At 41.8% G+C, this 18,313-nt stretch overlaps 1 protein-coding gene across 1 annotated transcript in view; it reads left to right on the top strand.

The window, feature by feature from the left end:
- The window catches only part of GRIK3 (glutamate ionotropic receptor kainate type subunit 3), an 849,506-nt gene that overhangs the window by 423,293 nt on the left and 407,900 nt on the right, over nucleotides 1-18,313 (top strand). Inside the window, exon 6 of the mRNA XM_073665899.1 lies at nucleotides 365-538. Within this exon, the coding sequence (XP_073522000.1) occupies nucleotides 365-538 (174 nt within the window). The remainder of the gene's footprint in view (nucleotides 1-364; nucleotides 539-18,313) is intronic.

Here is an 18,313-nt window from a genome sequence, read left to right on the forward strand (position 1 = left end):
ATGAGGTGAAATTCAGGTGGAACGAAAGGTGGAAACAAAAATCTAAATTTATTTGGCTGTTATATATGACAATACAGCACAGATTAGCTTAAAAAAAATGGATTTTGGGGTCGGACAACCTCTTTAAAGTGCAACTGCTATGGTGGTTAACATTTCAGAATAAGCTGTCATGTGTGTACAGGAGAAATAACACAATTTCTGGCTATTATATATCTTTTCTTCTGCATTTTTACAAGTTTTCCCTCTGTATACTAAAAGAATCAGCATTTGTTTGTGTTTTCTGTCTTTTTATTTCTCCAACTTCTCATTTTACATTGCATGATTCAATTGTATGTTTTAACGAGCTTGCTATGTTTCCGAACAGGACCTATATGCGCTGGACCTGGAACCATATCGTTACTCTGGAGTGAATCTTACTGGTTTCCGGATTCTGAATGTGGATAATCCTTATGTGAGCACCATAGTCGATAAGTGGTCAATGGAACGTCTACAAGCCCCACCAAAGCCAGAGACTGGTCTTCTTGATGGAATAATGACGGTACGGACAACAAAGTCAGAGAACAAGACTGTACTCAATGACCAAATGGTGACAGATATATAATGTGGCAGATTTTTTTTATCAATTAAATCTGTAATTTATACCAAACATTGGGTTAACACGGTTGCATGGGGTGTTTGATTTTTTGAAGGGGTCCGTCACAGTGTGCACTAATTTTGTTTTTATAACAAAAGTATGGCCCCATTTACAAGCATTTTAAAAACTGATTTACAAAAAAAAAATCCAAAAATGTTGTTTTCAATAAAAATATTTTTTTTCTTAATTATAGAATTTTTATAAATAACTTGTGTATTATACTAGGGATGAAAAGAAGAAAAAAGCAAGCTTTGTAAAGCATAGAACCCCCCATTTCCAGTTGCCTTTGGAAACTAACTTTTCTGTGACAATTACAATAATATATGTTTTATAGAGTGACATAAAGGAAATGTGTACATTAAACTTGCGTGCAATTTGTCCAGAAATAAAATGTAATCTATAGGAAAAATGGAAGTTCGAAGACCAATTTATAGGATAAATATCCTTTTTTTTCTGGATCACCCATTAACGTATGTTGGAGAAAGGTAGGCAGTTACAGTACTTGCTTACATTGGGCATTATGGATGCTGGATAGTACAACAAAAATGGTTCTCTTGTGTTAACTAAGGTAACCTTTGTATACTCTGTACATTTAGAAATTGAGAATACTTTGTTACATTTGGAAGAGAGCAAATATGTTTTCATAGCACTGTATTAGAAATTGATTATACAGTTGAGATTTTAGTTTCCACAATGTCCTAGGAGAGTCGTTAAGGACAGTAAACATTTAGGTTGATTTGATATTGATTTTATTTATTTTCTGCTCATTATAGGAAGATGGAGGAAGCTTAGAAAACAAGAATAGAGGAAGACATTATTTGTCTCTATGATTATCTTAACACCCCCATAAATATTGAAATTATTGGCATTGCGCTGTTCAATTTTCTGAGACCTGACACAGGAGAATTGAAGCCAATATACACATCCTTTTCCCAAGCTATAAATGATTTCCTCATCTATCTATCTATCTATGAGTTGTAGTCTTGTAGCCCAAGAGAGGCAAGTAGGCAGAGTAGTACCCATCAGATGGGAGGTCACCTTGCAGCGGTTGATGGGCACACATGAATTGGCCAATTTATGCGCTAAGAACCTCCGTTTTTTGTAAGTAAAGTTCATTGAGTAATAACACAGTTTAAATCAAACGTTTTTATTGTCTTTATGTATTTTGGCTATAATTGAGTGCTGCTGCGCTTTTTTTTATCTATCTATCTATCACTTACTTATATCTATTATCTATATATCTATCAATTATTTATCTATTATCTATCTATATATCTATCTATATATTGTATCTATCATCTGTCTATCTAATATCTATCTTTTTATCATCTATCTGTCTGTCTATCTGTCCATCTATCTATTTATCTATCTATCTATCTATCTATCACCTACTTATATCTATCTATTATCTATCATCTATGTATCTATCTATTATCTATGTATTATCTATCTATATACTGTATGTATCATCTATATATCTATATTATCTATCATCCATTTATCTATTCATATATCTAACTATTGTCTATCTATCAATCTGTTGGTCTATCTAATATCTATCTATCATTAATCTATCTATTATCTATCTATTATCTATCAGTCTATCTATCAATCTATCTATCTATCTATTATCTATCTATTATCTATTCTCTATCTACAGTTGAAACCAAAAGTTTACATACACTATGTAAAAACACAATTTTTGCCATATATTTTATTCATATTGATTAAGTATACTGTATTATCCAGGAATGTGTAACATCTTTTATCAAACTGTATACTGGTCTATGTAACTTGCAGGTGTTATTAGAAATGATGTGGCTTTCAAGATGGATAGAAAATAGATAGACAGACAAATAGATAGATACAGTTGAAACTAGAAGTTTACATACACTATATAAAAAGACACATATGCATGTTTTTCTCAATATCTGACATGAAATCAGAATAAACCTTTCCCGTTTTAGGTCAATTAGGATTACCATAATGTTTAATATTTGTGAAATGCCGGAATAATGAGAGAGAATGATTTAAGACATTTTTATTACTTACTGCAAAGTCAAGAGTTTACATACACTAAGATTACTATGCCTTTAAACAATTCTGAACTGCCCATATGATTATGTCATGTGTTTGGAAGCTTCTGATAGTTTTTTTTCACAACATCTGAGTTAATTCGAGACACACCTGTGGATGTATTTTAATGCACACCTGAAACACACTGCTTCTTTGCGTAGCATCATGGGAAAGTCTAAAGAAATCAGCCAAAATATCAGGAAGAGAATTGTGGACTTGCACAAGTCTGGCTCATCCTTGGCTATAATTTCAAGATACTTGAAGGTGCCTCGTTCATCTGTACAAACAAATATACATAAGTAAAAGCAAAATGGGTATGTCTAGCCAACATACCACTCAGGAAGGAGACTGGTTCTATGTCACAGAGATGAAAGTGCTTTGGTCCGACATGTGCATAGCAACCCAACGACAAAAGCAAAAGACCTTGTGAAGATGATGACGACAGCTGGTAAGATTGTGTCAATGTCCACAGTGAAACGTGTACTGTATCAACATGGGCTGAAAGGCCACTCTGCCAGGAAGAAGCCATTACTCCAAAAGAAACATAAAAAAGATAGATTAATGTTTGCAAATGCACACAGGAACACAGACCTTAATTTTTGGAGATATGTCCTGTGGCCTGATGAAACAAAAATTGAACATTTTGGGCATAATGACCATCGTTACGTTTGGAGGAAAAAGAGAGAAGCTTGGAAGCCTATGAACACATCCCAACTGTGAAACACAGGAGTGGCAGCATCATGTTGTGGAGTTGTTTTGCTGTAGGAGGGACTGGTGCACTTCACTAAATAGATGGCATCATGAGAAAAGAAGATTATGTGGCAATACTGAAGCTACATCTCAAGACATCAGCCAGGAAGTTAAAGCTTGGGCGGAAATGGGTCTTCCAAATGGACAATGACCTGAAGCACACTGCCAAAATGGTAACAAACTGGCTTAAGGATAACAAAGTCAATGTTTTGGAGTGGCCATCACAGAGCCCTGATCTCAATCCTTTTGAAAATTTATGGGCAAAGCTTAAAAGGCAGGTACGAGAAAGGTGACCTACAAACCGGGATCAGTTACACCAGTTTTGTCAGGAGGATGAGCCCAAATTCCGACCAACTATTGTGAGAAGCTTGTGGAAGGAGATCCGAAACGTTCGACCCAAGTCATTCAGTTTAAGGGAAATGGTACCAAATACTAATGAAATGTATGTAAACTTTTGACTTTGCAGTAAGTAATAAAAATGCCTTAAAACATTCTCTCTCTCTCATTATTCTGCCATTTGGCATGTATTAAACATTATGGTAATCCTAATTGACCTAAAATGGGAAAGGTTTATTCTGATTTCATGTCAGATATTGAGAAAAACATGCATATTTGTTTTTTTATATAGTGTATATAAACTTCTAGTTTCAACTGTATCTATTTGTCTATCTATTTTCTATACAACTTGAAATCGACATAATTTCTAATAACACGTGCAAGTGACATTGACCAGTATACAGTTTGGTAAAATATGTTACACATTCCAGGATAATACAGCACACGTAATCAATATAAATAAAGGATATATCAAAAATTTACATTTGTCGATCTTTTAAAGGGAGTTTGTCACCAGGATGGGTCACCTAATCTGAGAGCAAAATAACATAGGAGCAGAGACCCTTATTCCAGCGATGTATCACTTACTTAGCTACTTAGTGAAGTTTTTTGAACATCCCTGACCAGAGCATATCAATGGAGGACTACTTGGCCTACTGCCAGGTAGTCCTACCACCTCCCCAACACTTATTGGCAATTTTCTGCTTATACATAGTATGCTTAGAAATCTACCGGAAAGCTGTGGGTGGGGTTATACAGAACTCAGCATTCAGAGAATTGTTAAATCTGCAGCAGATAAAGCAGCTTTTTATCAAAACTGCAGCAACCAGTAAAGTGAGTGCCCATACATCATGGTGCATTCAGATAGAAAAACCTGGTGACAGATTACCTTTTAAGGGGTTGTCCTATCAAAATAAGGAACTGTTTTTTAATTTTATTGTCTATTACTCATTACTCAGGTTACCAATAACTGCTGGTCTCCTAAGCACAAAGTGCAGTGTTTACAAACTCTTTGCTATGGAGTTTGTAAGCGTTGCTCTGAAGTTGGCTGAATCCCTGGATCTGGCCAGCTGCAATGTCACTGCACTCATCTGATGTAGTAGAGGCAAACCCACCTCTTCTTGATGCATTCAAGAGCCCACAGCTTGGTACAGTGGTGCAAACACCCTGCTGGTCAGAACTGTCAATCAGTCAGGAGAACACTGCCTCCTAGCTAGCAGGAAACAAGAGTTTGAGGAGTTGCATGTTCCAGTTTAACAAAATGAAACTATCCATTTCTAGAGTAATCTAGTAGCATGAAAACCAGTAACATATGTCAAGAAACAAACAGTACTCACCTCCTTTATTCCTCCTCAATTCATGCTCTAGTGGTCCTCTTGGTCTTGAGTTTTAAGCAGTCAGTATGTAACCGCTGCAGCCAATCATGTGTTGTACGAATATTATCAAGGTTCAGCACTCAGTGGGAATGCCAGGAAATTATAAAATCTGATTACTGCCTTTGAAACAAAGACATGCTATCCACTTAAAGCAAAGACCAGGAAATCCACTAGACCATCAGAGCTGCATCAGTGGGGGAATGAAGATGTGAGTACTTTTTCTGCTTTAGAGCATTTGCTACTATTTTTATTATTTTTTATTTTATTTTTTTAAACAGAATATCACTTTTAATCTAAGGAGCAAGTCTGAATTTAAGGGAAAAATATTGACAGTATTATAATATAAACTGCCTATATTTCATCACAGTTATAGCTCGATGGTAGGCATTAAAACTTTCAAAATAGGATTTTACAGTCATTCTAACCTGAGTTTTTTAAAGCAAATAGTCCAGTCTTATCAGGTCTAATTCAATGTAATAATATATACATTTTCTATTGCGAAATCTGGTGATAGATCCACTTTAAATCATAAAAGTAAAAAATGCATACTATATAATATGTTAGTAAAATGGAAGCTACACTGACATATGTAAAGCTCAAACATACTGCATGCAGAATTTTTATTGAACTATTGTGGCATTCTGTACATACTTTATTTAAGTGTCAAGAACAAGAAAACTAAATTAGTAAAATCTGAATATATGAAATTGGAAGCTGAACTTTACCCAGTGATGGTAAAATATCACTGCTTTTCTTTCCCTTTTTTAAAAACTTAAACAGTTTTTTCTCCTGTGTTTAGTTTTTTACCGTTGTTCATTTTGTTAGACATTATTGTCACCCCGTAATTTTTCTCCAGCTATTTCTTCCCTTCCTGACATCATTCTGTGACCCTATGTATTTTACAAGTATCTTTTGCTCTTGGAGAACTCCAGACATGCAATTTTCTGCGTAGCCTGTGGTTGTATCTCTGGAGTGAGCTCCACCTCTAATCACAACCTCTTCAGAGTCCAGATGCCACTAGCCTCCAGTGTTGTTCATCATCTGCTCCTGCAGTAAGGAGGTCACGTATACACTCTGTGGATGATACATTGGCAGCTTCAGAGGTTCCAGGTCATTGGGCCAATGTGCTGCGGCAGTTTTGGATCAGGTTCAGAAATGGCACGATCTCCCATTCTAATTTTGTTTCTTTGAAATAGCGTTTATCTTTCAAAAATTGAGGTAGTTTACTCGAGAAAGTAACTTTTTCTTACTTAAATCACATTTCTCTAAATTTTACCAAATGCCTAAACTATGAATCTTCAAAACGTATGCTTCAAAAGCCTAATAAAAGTATAAACAATTAATTAAAATGACTAATACATTAACTAAACAAAGAAATAAGATGGAATTAAGAGACCACATATGAAATAGTCTAGGCTTTTGTGACATTTCAGACAAAATATAAAAGGCAATAAAAATATTTCAGGCCTAAGAAGTAAATTGTAGCTTATCCCCTTTACCCTCCAAGGTGGTTTGCACGTTAATGACAGGGCCAATTTTTACAATTCTGACCACTGTCACTTTATGAAGTGATTACTCTGGAGCGCTTCAACGGGTCCCCCTGATTCTGAGAGTGTTTTTTCGTGACATATTGTACTTCATGACTGTGGTAAAATTTCTTCGATATCACTTGCGTTTATTTGTGAAAAAAATGGAAATTTGGCAAAAATTGTGAAAATTTTGCAATTTTCAAAATTTTAATTTTTATGCCCTTAAATCAGAGAGATATGTCACATAAAATAGTTAATAAATAACATTTCCCACATGTCTACTTTACATCAGCACAACTTTGGAACCAACATTTTTTTTATTAGGGAGCTATAAGGGTTAAAAGTTGACCAGCGATTTCTCATTTTTCCAACAAAATTTACAAAACCATTTTTTTAGGGACCACATCACATTTGAAGTCATTTTAAGGGGTCTTTATTAGTGATGAGCGAGCATACTCGCAAGTACTCAGTACTGGCCCAAGCATCTCAGTACTCGAGATGCTCGGAGCTCGCCGAGTACTTGCGAGATGCTCGGCCGGATGCTCAGGTCCCCTCCCTGCATGTTTGACGCTCTTTAGAGAGCCAATCAACATGTAGGGATTGCCTGCCACTCAGTGTAATACCCCAGCCACGGTGGTTGTGGCATTACAGTGATTGGCTGGCAACACAGTGTCATCAGGTCTATATCAGACCTGGCGCCGCTGTGCTCGTCAGTCTACTCTGCAATCAGGCAGTGTAGGGGGAGGTGCTGCTGAGCTAGGGAGAGATTTGGTTGTATATTAGGTAGTGTAAGGAGAAGACAAGTACATTACACATATCCATCTCAACAAACAGTCCTTCTGAGGACTAATCCATCTGCAGAGATATCAGGCAGGCAGTGTATATAGGCAGGCAGGCAGTGTATATAGCATACTGCAGTGCATATAGCACAAGAATCTCCATTCCACTTCTGCCTTCTGCTGCTGTTATATATTTGTAGACAAAGGCCCAAGTCTCAGGGGCCAGGAATATTTTTTTTTTATCTTAATCCTCATTATTTGCTTATAAAGCAATCCAGAGAACACGTTTTTCTGCACCATTTGCTTGTTGGCACTGCAGAATACAGCCAGGTCCTTTCCATATAACAGCGCTAAAAATCCAGCTATTTAAAACTGTGGTTTGTCCATCACACGGATCACATATAATTGAGCTGAAAATGCTTCCATTTTTGGCCTCCATTCAAATATTTTTCAGTGTGTCAGCAAAGTTTTTGGCACCGGTTTGCTGTTCAAAATAGTTACCTACAGGCCAGGTATTTAAAACTGTGGTTTCTCCATCACACGCATTAAATATAAGTTCGCTCCAAATTCAGGCATTTGTAGTGAGTGTGGAAGATATTGTCCTCTATTTAAAATAAGCAAGGCACGTGGCAAGGGACGGGGAACTGGACGTGATGGTGATGGTGCATGCAGAAGCCGAGGCCAAGGCCGTGGGTTAGCTGAAATTGTGCCAAAACAAACACCCACATCTTCTCGCCCGACTTTCCTGTCCCAATTCCTACGGGATCGAAGCACACCACTATTGAACACAGAGCAGTGTCAAAAGGTTTTTGGTTGGACAGCGGATAATGCTTCCAGTCTTTTAGCCACCACCACCACCACCACCCTGTCTTCCACACAGTCAATTCTCAGTAGACGTGAGTCTTGACCGCATATTCCTCACCCTGATCTTCCTTCCTCCCACCATGCCGAGTGCCTGGAGACAACTGATCCCACACTTGGACACTCTGAAGAGCTGTTCACTCTTCCATTTATAGATTCGGGCCTCTCGTACGGTCCACTTAAAGCGGGGCAAGAGGAGATCGCATGTAGCAATGCCCAAATATTTGAGCAGCCACGGTCACATGAAGGCAACGGTGGGAAAGTATCACAAGGGGTGGACAATGATGAGACACAATTGTCAGAAAGTCAGGAGGAGGACCAGGGTGCGGAAGTGGAAGACGAGGTGGTGGATGATATAGTAACAGACCCAACCTGGCAGTAGGACATGCAGAGCGAAGACAGCAGCACACAGGATGAGAGAGGCAGAACACCCCAACAGTCAGGAAGAAACAGTGCGGTGGCCGTAGACAAAAGACAGGCAAACATTTACCATAACACCAACACGAAGGAAGTACAACTGTAAGATCTTCCCGAGTCTGGTTGTTTTTTAAAGACTCTGCCGATAACCCCAAAAAGGCCATTGCACCACCTGCCAGGCCAGCATCAGCAGGGGTGGCAAAACGACCAGCCTGACCACCACCAGCATGATCGGGCACATGGCAGCAAAGCACCCAAATTTGTGGGCAGAACCCCAGGGTCCAGGAACAGTGTCTGTGGGTGGCACCATTGCTTCTTCCGCTGTTGTTCACGCAAGCCAATCCACTGTCCATGGTGCATGCAAAGATGCCTCCTGCCCTGCACCTGTCATTGCACACTCTCAAGTAGCAGCATCAGGAAGCACATCCACGTCCTTGTCCCAGTGCAGTGTTCAGTTGTCCATACCCCAGTCTTTGGAACGCAATCGCAAATACGCAGTCAACGCCCCACAGGCCACACTACTGAATTCCCACATTTCTTGCACTCAAAATGTTGCCTTTTATGCTTGTGGAGATGGATGAATTCCCAACCTGATGGAGGAGGCCGTCCCTCGGTACTCGGTCCCCAGCTGCCACTATTTCTCCCGGTGTGCCATCCCCGCATTACACAAGCACGTGTCCCAAAACATTAGCTGTGCCCTCAACAATGCAGTTACCAGGAAAGTCCACCTAACCACGGACACGTGGACAAGTGCTTGTGGGCAGGGATGGTACATCTCGCTGATGGCACACTGGGTTAACATAGTGGAAGCCAGGACCCAGTCGGACCTTGGGATGGAACACGTCATCCCGACGCCGAGAATGGCGGGCCCTAGGTCAATCAGGGTTGCCCCCACAGTCTACAGCTACTGCAACTCATCCTCCTCAACCTCCTCCTCCTCTTCAGCCTCCGTCTCTGAAATAACCACATCAGTCACAAGCTGGAAGCACTGCAGCACTACCTCAGCCAAGTGGCAACAGACTATGCTGAAGCTAATATGCTTAGTGAAAAAACGCACAATGCTGAGAGTTGTGGACAGTTCTGAAAAAGCAGGCAGATCTGTGGCTCACACCGCTGAACCTACAGCCAGGCATGGTCGTGTGTGACAATGGCAGGAACCTGGTGGCGGCTCTGAGGCGAGGCGAGCTCACACACGTACCATGCCTGTCCCATGTGCTTAACCTCGTGGTTCAGCGGTTTCTCAAATCCTACCGGGAGCTGCCAGGTCTGCTTGTTAAAGTATGTCACCTGTGTGCCCATTTTAGAAAGTCACCTTCAGCTTCTGCCGCCATTGCCGTGTTTCAGCAGCGATTGCAGCTTCTGGCTCACAGACTGGTGTATGATGTCCGAACGCTTTGGAACTCTACACTGCAGATGTTGGGAAGGATTTTTGAGCAGAGGAGGGCAGTTGTTGAGTACCAGCATCAACAAGGCCGTCGGTATTCAGTTCAGACTCCATACATAAGACCTCAGGAGTGGACATGGATATCAGACATATGTACCATCCTCCAAAACTTTGAGGACTCCACCAAGATGGTGAGCGGCGATGATACCATAATTAGCATCACCATCCCGCTTCTCTGTCTTCTGAAATGCTCTCTGCTCACAGTCAAACAGGATGCATTGCAGGCGGAGCATGATGAGATGGAGCAAGGAACCATACAGTGTGATTACACACAGCGTAGCCTCATCTCATCCCAACGTGGATTGGGTGACTATGAGGATTAGGAGGAGGAAGAACAGGAGCTAGTTTCATGTACTATAGACGGTACTATCTGCACAGCTGTCATACAGTCTGTTCAGCGTGGATGGCCAGGGGACAGAGAGGAGGAGGAGAGCATGGTCAGTCATCCTCTTGGTGAGGACACGGAAGTCTTGCTTGTTAGTAGTCTGGCACGCATGGCTGAGTTTATGTTATGCTGCCTTTCCCATGACCCTTGCGTTTTCAAAATTTTGGGTGACAGTCATTACTGGTTGGTGACACTTCTAGACCCTCGCTACAAGGAGAATTTTATATCTCTTATTCCTGAGGTAACAGAAGGCCCTTGTTGCGGAACTATTAAAAAAATTCCCATCTGAAAACGCTGGCAGAGGCAGGGGAACACTTTCAAAGTCCTAGGAGAATTTTCTCAGCCCCTCCCATCGCAGAAGCCCTGAGGCGCGGGGTACTGTCACAAGGAGTGCAAAGTTTGGGAAAATGCTGAGGGAGTACCTTGCCGACCGTACCACCGTCCTCCGTGATACCTCTGTGCCTGGATTGGGCCAGACTTCTCAACACCACCGAATGATAGCAGCGTAACATAAACTCAAATCCAGTTTAATTTTTTGGGAGGTGTATTTCCATGCACCTCTTCAAACCCACACATGGGCATACGCTTCCTGATTTTGTCTATTTGCTCTTGTCCTCCTCTTTCTCCTCATCCTCCACCACCATATCACCTGGGTGACCATTGTCTGTGATGCAACAACCACATAATTTTTTTAAAGGGTGTTTATGATACCCATAAAAAATTTTTTTTATACAGTATGTTCATGTATAGCCCCCAGGGATAAATGTTTGTCAGCCCATACATTTAGTGCATGGGCATTCCAATTATAGGAGACCCGCCCCTTTCTAATGGGAACATTTTTTTATGAGGCCCTCCTCTATGTCTATTCCAAGTGGCATTGGAGTGCCTTCCAATTTTTGGCAGCTCTTGCATTCACTGCATAGGCAAATACAATGGGAGACCCACTTCCTAATAATGGGAACATTGTTATAAGGAGGCCCTCTGACCTTCATGTCTCTTACAAGGGGCATTGGAGTGCCTCCAAATTTTTGGAAACCCTTGCATTCACTGCATAGGCAAACACAATTGGAGACCTACTTCCTAATAGTGGGAACATTGTTTTCATGAGGCCCTCTGACCTCCACGTCTCTTCCAAGGGGCATTGGAGTGCCTCCAAATTTTTGCAACCCTTGCATTCACTGCATAGGCAAACACAATGGGAGACCCACTTCCTAATAATGGGAACATTGTTTTCAGGAGGCCCTCCTCTAAGTCTCTTCAAAGGGGTATTGGAGTGCATCCAAATTTTCAAAGTGGTATTGGGGTACGTCCAAATCTTGGGCAGCCCTGCCACTCACTGCATACGCAATAACAGTATAGGAGACCCACTCTTTAGTAATGGGAACAATAAAACATAAACGGCTGATGGCTCTCTAAGAATAGTGAGGGCCGACTGCTGGCCCTTTAAAATAGTAAAGGTCGCCTGATGGCCCTATGAAAATAGGCTTACAGAGTCCCTCCTTCATAAATGAAACATGATGTGTCTGATGATATCTCACACACCACATGGCCAGATAAGGTTGTAAAATGTTAAAATGACATTTCCTGGTGAATGGTGTTGTCACGGTTGAAAGCAATGCAAAAGTGAAAAACGCATCAAAAATGCTACATGTGAACATAGCCCAAGGTGTGGAGGAGCATTTTGTTTTTGGTTATTTACTTTGCTTTATATACAAGTCATTACCCTGGAAAGGATGTTCCTCAACATATTTCCCAGGAAAATCCATTTTGTTTTCATTTTTATTTGTTTTATTGTGAGTTCGTACCTCTGACAACATTGTTGACAGAAGTGACCTGGGAGTCAGAAATGCTTCCAGGGGTCTTCCCTGTGCTATCCCCATGTTATTTGAGCACTGTTCCCATTGATTTGGCCAATTTTTAGGCCCTCTGCAAACTCCTGGGGGGAGCCGTCTGAAAAATGCTCGAGTTTCCCATAGACTTACATTGGGCTCGTTGCTCAGGTCGAGCACCCGAGTATTCCAATTTGCTCGACCCAAGCAACGAGTACCCGAGCATTTTAGTGCTCGCTCATCACTAGTCTTTATGACAGAAAATACCCAAAAGTGACACCATTCTTAAAACTGCACCCCTTAAGGTGCTCAAAACCACATTCAAAAACTTTATTAACCCTTCTGGTGCTTCACAGGAAGTTTTGGAATGTGGAAGAAAAAAATTAACATTTAACTTTTTTCACAAAAAAAATGGACCCTAAAATTTGTTGTATAATTTCCCCTGTGCACGCAGATACCCCATATGTGGGGAAAAAACAATGTTTGGGCACACGGCAGGGAAGGAGCGCCATTTGACTTTTTGAATGTAAAATTTGCTTGAATAATTAGCGGATGCCATGTTGCGTTTGGGGAGCCGCTGATGTGACTAAAAAGTGGAAACCCCAAAAAAGTGACACGATTTTGGAAACTAGACCCCTCAGGGAACTTATCTAGATGTGTGGTGAGCATGTTGAACCCCCAGGTGCTTCACAGAAGTTTATACCATTGAGCCGTAAAAATAAAATTTTCACATTTTTCCCACAAAAATGTTTTTCAGCCCCCAATTTTGCATTTTCATAAGGGTAACAGGAGAAATTGCACCATGCAGTTTGTTGTGCAATTCTTCCTGAGCACGCCGATAGCCCATATGTGGGGGAAAACCACTGTTTGGGTATACGTCAGGGTTCGGAAGGGAAGGAGCACCATTTGACTTTTTGAATGTAAAATTTGCTTGAATAATGAGCGGATGTGCCCCTGATGTGCCTAAACAGTAGAAATTCCCCACAAGTGACACTATTTTGGAAACTAGACCCCTCAGGGAAATTACCTAGATGTGTGGTGAACACCCTAAACCCCCAAGTGCTTTACAGAAGTTTATAACATGGAGCCATGAAAATAAAAAAATCTACCTTTTTCCACAAAAATGATGTTTTAGCCCCAATTTTTTTACTTTTGCAAGCGTAAGAGGAGAAAATGGACCCCAAAAACTTTTGTGCAATTTCCCCTGAGTACGCCAATACCCCATATGTGGGGAAAATACAGTGTTTGGGCGCACGGCAGAGTTCAGAAGGGAAGGAGCACTGTGTGACTTTTTGAACGCAAAATTGGCTGGAATATAGAGCGGATGCCATGTCGCGTTTGGAGAGCCCCTGATGTGCCTAAATAGTGGAAACCCCCCACAAGTGACCCTATTTTGGAAACTATACCCCTCAAGGATTTTATCAAAGGGTATAGTGAACATTTTGAACCCAGAGGTACGACACAGAATTTAATAACATTAGGTTATCATATTGAATAAGTTGTCATTAGTCTTGAGTGCAAGTGCTCGCTACTTGAGTTTGCATCGGATACTCTGGTATGCACTATGTACTGCGCATGCTCGAGTGACATGCTCAAGTCCCCACCCGCATGTTTCACGGTTATTAGACACCCAAAAAAAAAACATGTGGGGATCGCTCGTGCATGGCAGGCAATCTCTGCGAGTTTTTTTTGCCCGCGAATCATATGGGGCAGAGACTCGAGCATTTCACTTGAGCACCTGCGATACTCAGTGCATATCCGAGAACCCGATGCAAACTCAAGTAGCGAGCACTTGCGCTCAACACTAGTTGCAAAATCCCAACCCTAACCCCAACCCTAATACATCAACAACCCTAATACAGCCCCAACCCTAATACACCCAAGCCCTAGCCCAACCCTAACCCTAGCCCAACACTAACCCTAACCCTTATCCTAAGCCCAACCCCAACCCTAACCCTAGCCCAACCCTAAACCTAATCCCAACCGCAACCCTAACCCTAGCCCAACCCTAACCCCAACCCTAAACCTAGCCCAACCCTAACCCCAACCCTAACCCTAGTCCAACCCTAACTCTAACCCCAACCCCAACCCTAGCCCAACACTAGCCCAACCGTAGCCCAACACTAACCCTAGCCCAATCCTAACCCTAGCCCAACCCTAACCCTAACCCCAACCCCAACCCTAACCCTATATCAACACTAGCCCAACCCTAGCCCAACCCTAACCCTAACCCAAACCTTAACCCTAGCACAACCCTAACCCAAACCCTAGAGTTTATTTTTTAAGCCGTTCCTCGTGCGGTATAAGTGATTAGATGACTTTATTCTTCGGGTCGGCGCTATTACAGTGATACCAGATTCATATCGTGTTTTTATGATTGACAGCTCTCACACACGAAAATACGTATTTTTTTGTAAAATCTAGTTTTTGCATCGCCATATTTTGAGAGATATAATTGTAACATATTTTAGCCGACAGAGTCATGTGATGGCTTGTATTTTGCAGGATGAGTTAACGTTTTTATTGGTGTCATTTTCAGGCACGTGACATTTTTTGATAGCTTTCTATTCTGATTTTTGGGAGGCAGAATAACCAAAAACCAACAATTCAGGAATTGTATTTTTTTTATGTTTTTATTCTGTTCCTCGTGTGGTAAAATTGAAAGGTAGCTTTATTCTTCGGGTTAGTAAGTTTACAGCTGTACCCATTTATATCGTTTTTCTATGTTTTGTTGCTTTTACACAATAAAAGCTATTTTATAGAAAATATTTTTGCATCGCTTTATTTTGAGAGCTATAACTTTTTTATTTTTCGGCTGATGGAGCTGTATGGTGGCTTGTTTTTTGCGGGACAAGATGACGTTTTCAGCGGTATCCTTTTTATTTATATTTGTCTTTTTGATCGCGTGTTATTCCATTTTTTGTTTGGCGGTATGATGATAAAGCATTGTTTTTTGCCTAGTTTTTTATTTATTTTTTTACCGTGTTCACTAAAGGGGTTAACCAGTGCAACAGTTTTATAGGTCAGGTCATTCTGGATGCGGCGATATCAAATATGTGTACTTTTATTGTTTTTTTTTATTTTTTCATAACAATATTTATTCATTGGTACATTATATTTTTATTTTTGGGGATTATTTTATTCCTTTTTTTCAATTATTTTTTCATTTTTTAACACTTTTTTAACTTTTATTCTTTTTCCCACTATGGGAGTTTCACTTTTTTTATTTTGATTGCCTGTATAGCATAGGGATGGAGCACCATCCCTGTGCTATACAGGCTGTCAGCGCTGCAGATGCAGAAGATACTTTGGTCATGCACTGCGCATGACCAAAGTATCTTCCATCTGGTCGTCATGGCAACATCTAGGGAGCCGCAGCAGACAGTGTTGGACGCCGGCAGGAGAAGTGAGTATCGCGATTATCTCCCCTTGCCACAGCAATGCTGCGATTGACTTTATGTGGACCGCTCCCTGCACATAGTATCGGGTGTCAGCTGTGATAATCAGCTGACACCCGGCAGCGATTGCACCCGCACAGCCTGTGTGCGGGCGTGATCGCAATTACGTACTATTCCGTACCGAGCTCTTAGGTCCCAGGGAGCAGATATGTATTAGTACGTCTTGGGCTTTAAGGGGTTAAACGAGATGTCCGCTCTAAACCGGCACTCGTTGTGACTGCAGACTTATGAATTCCCCCAGCGCATGCACTGTGTGTTGCAGGGATCGCTGGTTTCTGAGGCGAGTCTGGAGGGTATGTATGTGATATGCACACTCCTGGCCAGAGCGCGCCTAATGGTTGCGAACTCACTCCATATAGTTGTATGTAGCGAGGTCGTGCCCTGTAGTCGGCCATGCCCATTTGATGGCAGCATCACTAGACGGGGCACGGCTTCCCTCTATACAAGTGTATGGAGAGCGAGGCCGCACCTACTGGCCGGGCTATGTATATACCCTCCGGTCCCGGGTCAGAAACTGGTGAATACCCCTAGCGCACAGTGTGTGCACTGAGGGGATTCATAAGTCTGCAGTCACACAGTGCATGCACTGATGGTATTCATAAGTCTGCAGTCACATAGTGCATGCACTGAGGGGATTCATAAGTCTGCAGTCACACAGTGCATGCAATGATGAGATTCAAAAGCCTGCAGACACACAGTGCATGCACTGAGGGGATTCATAAGTCTGCAGTCACACAATGCATGCACTGATGAGATTCATAAGTCTGCAGTCACACATTGCATGCACTAAGGGGATTTATAAGTCTGCAGTCACACAGTGCATGCACTGATGAGATTCATAAGTTTGCAGTCACACAGTGTATGCACTGATTAGATTAATAAGTCTGCAGTCACAAAGTGCATGCACTGAGGGGATTCATAAGTCTGCAGTCACACAGTGCGTGCACTGAGGGGATTCATAAGTCTGCAGTCACACAGTGCATGCACTGAGGGGATTAATAAGTCTGCAGTCACATAGTGCATGCACTGAGGGGATTCATAAGTCTGCAGTCACACAGTGCATGCACTGATGAGATTCATAAGTTTGCAGTCACACAGTGCATGCACTGAGGGGATTCATAAGTCTGCAGTCACACAGTGCATGCACTGAGTAGATTCATAAGTCTGCAGTGACACAGTGCATGCACTGAGGGGATTCATAAGTCTGCAGTCACACAGTGCATGCACTGATGAGATTCATAAGTCTGCAGTCACACAGTGCATGCACTGAGAGGATTCATAAGTCTGCAGTCACAGTGCATGCACTGAGTAGATTCATAAGTCTGCAGTGACACAGTGCACGCACTGAGGGGATTCATAAGTCTGCAGTCACACAGTGCATGCATTGATGAGATTCAAAAGTCTGCAGACACACAGTGCATGCACTGAGGGGATTCATAAGTCTGCACTCACACAGTGCATGCACTGAGGGGATTCATAAGTCTGCAGTCACACAGTGCATGCACTGAGGGGATTCATAAGTCTGCAGTCACACAGTGCATGCACTGATGAGATTCATAACTTTGCAGTCACACAATGCATGCACTGAGGGGATTCATAAGTCTGTAGTCACACAGTACATGCAATGATGAGATTCATAACTTTGCAGTCACACAGTGCATGCACTGATGAGATTCATAAGTCTGCAGTCACGCAGTGCATGCACTGAGGGGATTCATAAGTCTCCAGTCACACACTGCATGCACTGAGGGGATTCATAAGTCTGCAGTCACTCAGTGCATGCACTGAGGGGATTCATAAGTCTGCAGTCACACAGTGCATGCACTGAGGGATAAGTCTGCAGTCACACAGCGCAATGCACTGAGGGGATTTATAAGTCTGCAGTCACACAGTACATGCACTGATGAGATTCATAAGTCTGCAGTCACACAGCGCATGCACTGAGGGGATTCATAAGTCTGCAGTCACACAGTGGATGCACTGAGGAGATTCATAAGTTTGCAGTCACTCAGTGCAAGCACTGAGGGGATTTATGTTTGCAGTCACACAGTGCATGCACTGAGGGGATTTAAAAGTCTGCAGTCACACAGTGCATGCACTGAGGGGATTCATAAGTCTGCAGTCACACAGTGCATGTACTGATGAGATTCATAAGTCTGCAGTCACACAGTGCATGCACTGAGGGATAAGTCTGCAGTCACACATTGCATGCACTGAGGGGATTCATAAGTCTGCAGTCACACAGTGCATGCACTGAGGGGATTCATAAGTCTGCAGTTACACACTGCATGCACTGAGGGGATTCATAAGTCTGCAGTCACACAGTGCATGCACTGAGGGGATTCATAAGTCTGCAGTTACACACTGCATGCACTGAGGGGATTCATAAGTCTGCAGTCACACAGTGCATGCACTGAGGGGATTCATAAGTCTGCAGTT

The sequence above is a fragment of the Phyllobates terribilis genome, unplaced genomic scaffold (assembly GCF_046119375.1).
Source record: "Phyllobates terribilis strain yellow unplaced genomic scaffold, ASM4611937v1 Scaffold_2__4_contigs__length_985480577, whole genome shotgun sequence".
NCBI lineage: Eukaryota > Metazoa > Chordata > Amphibia > Anura > Dendrobatidae > Phyllobates > Phyllobates terribilis.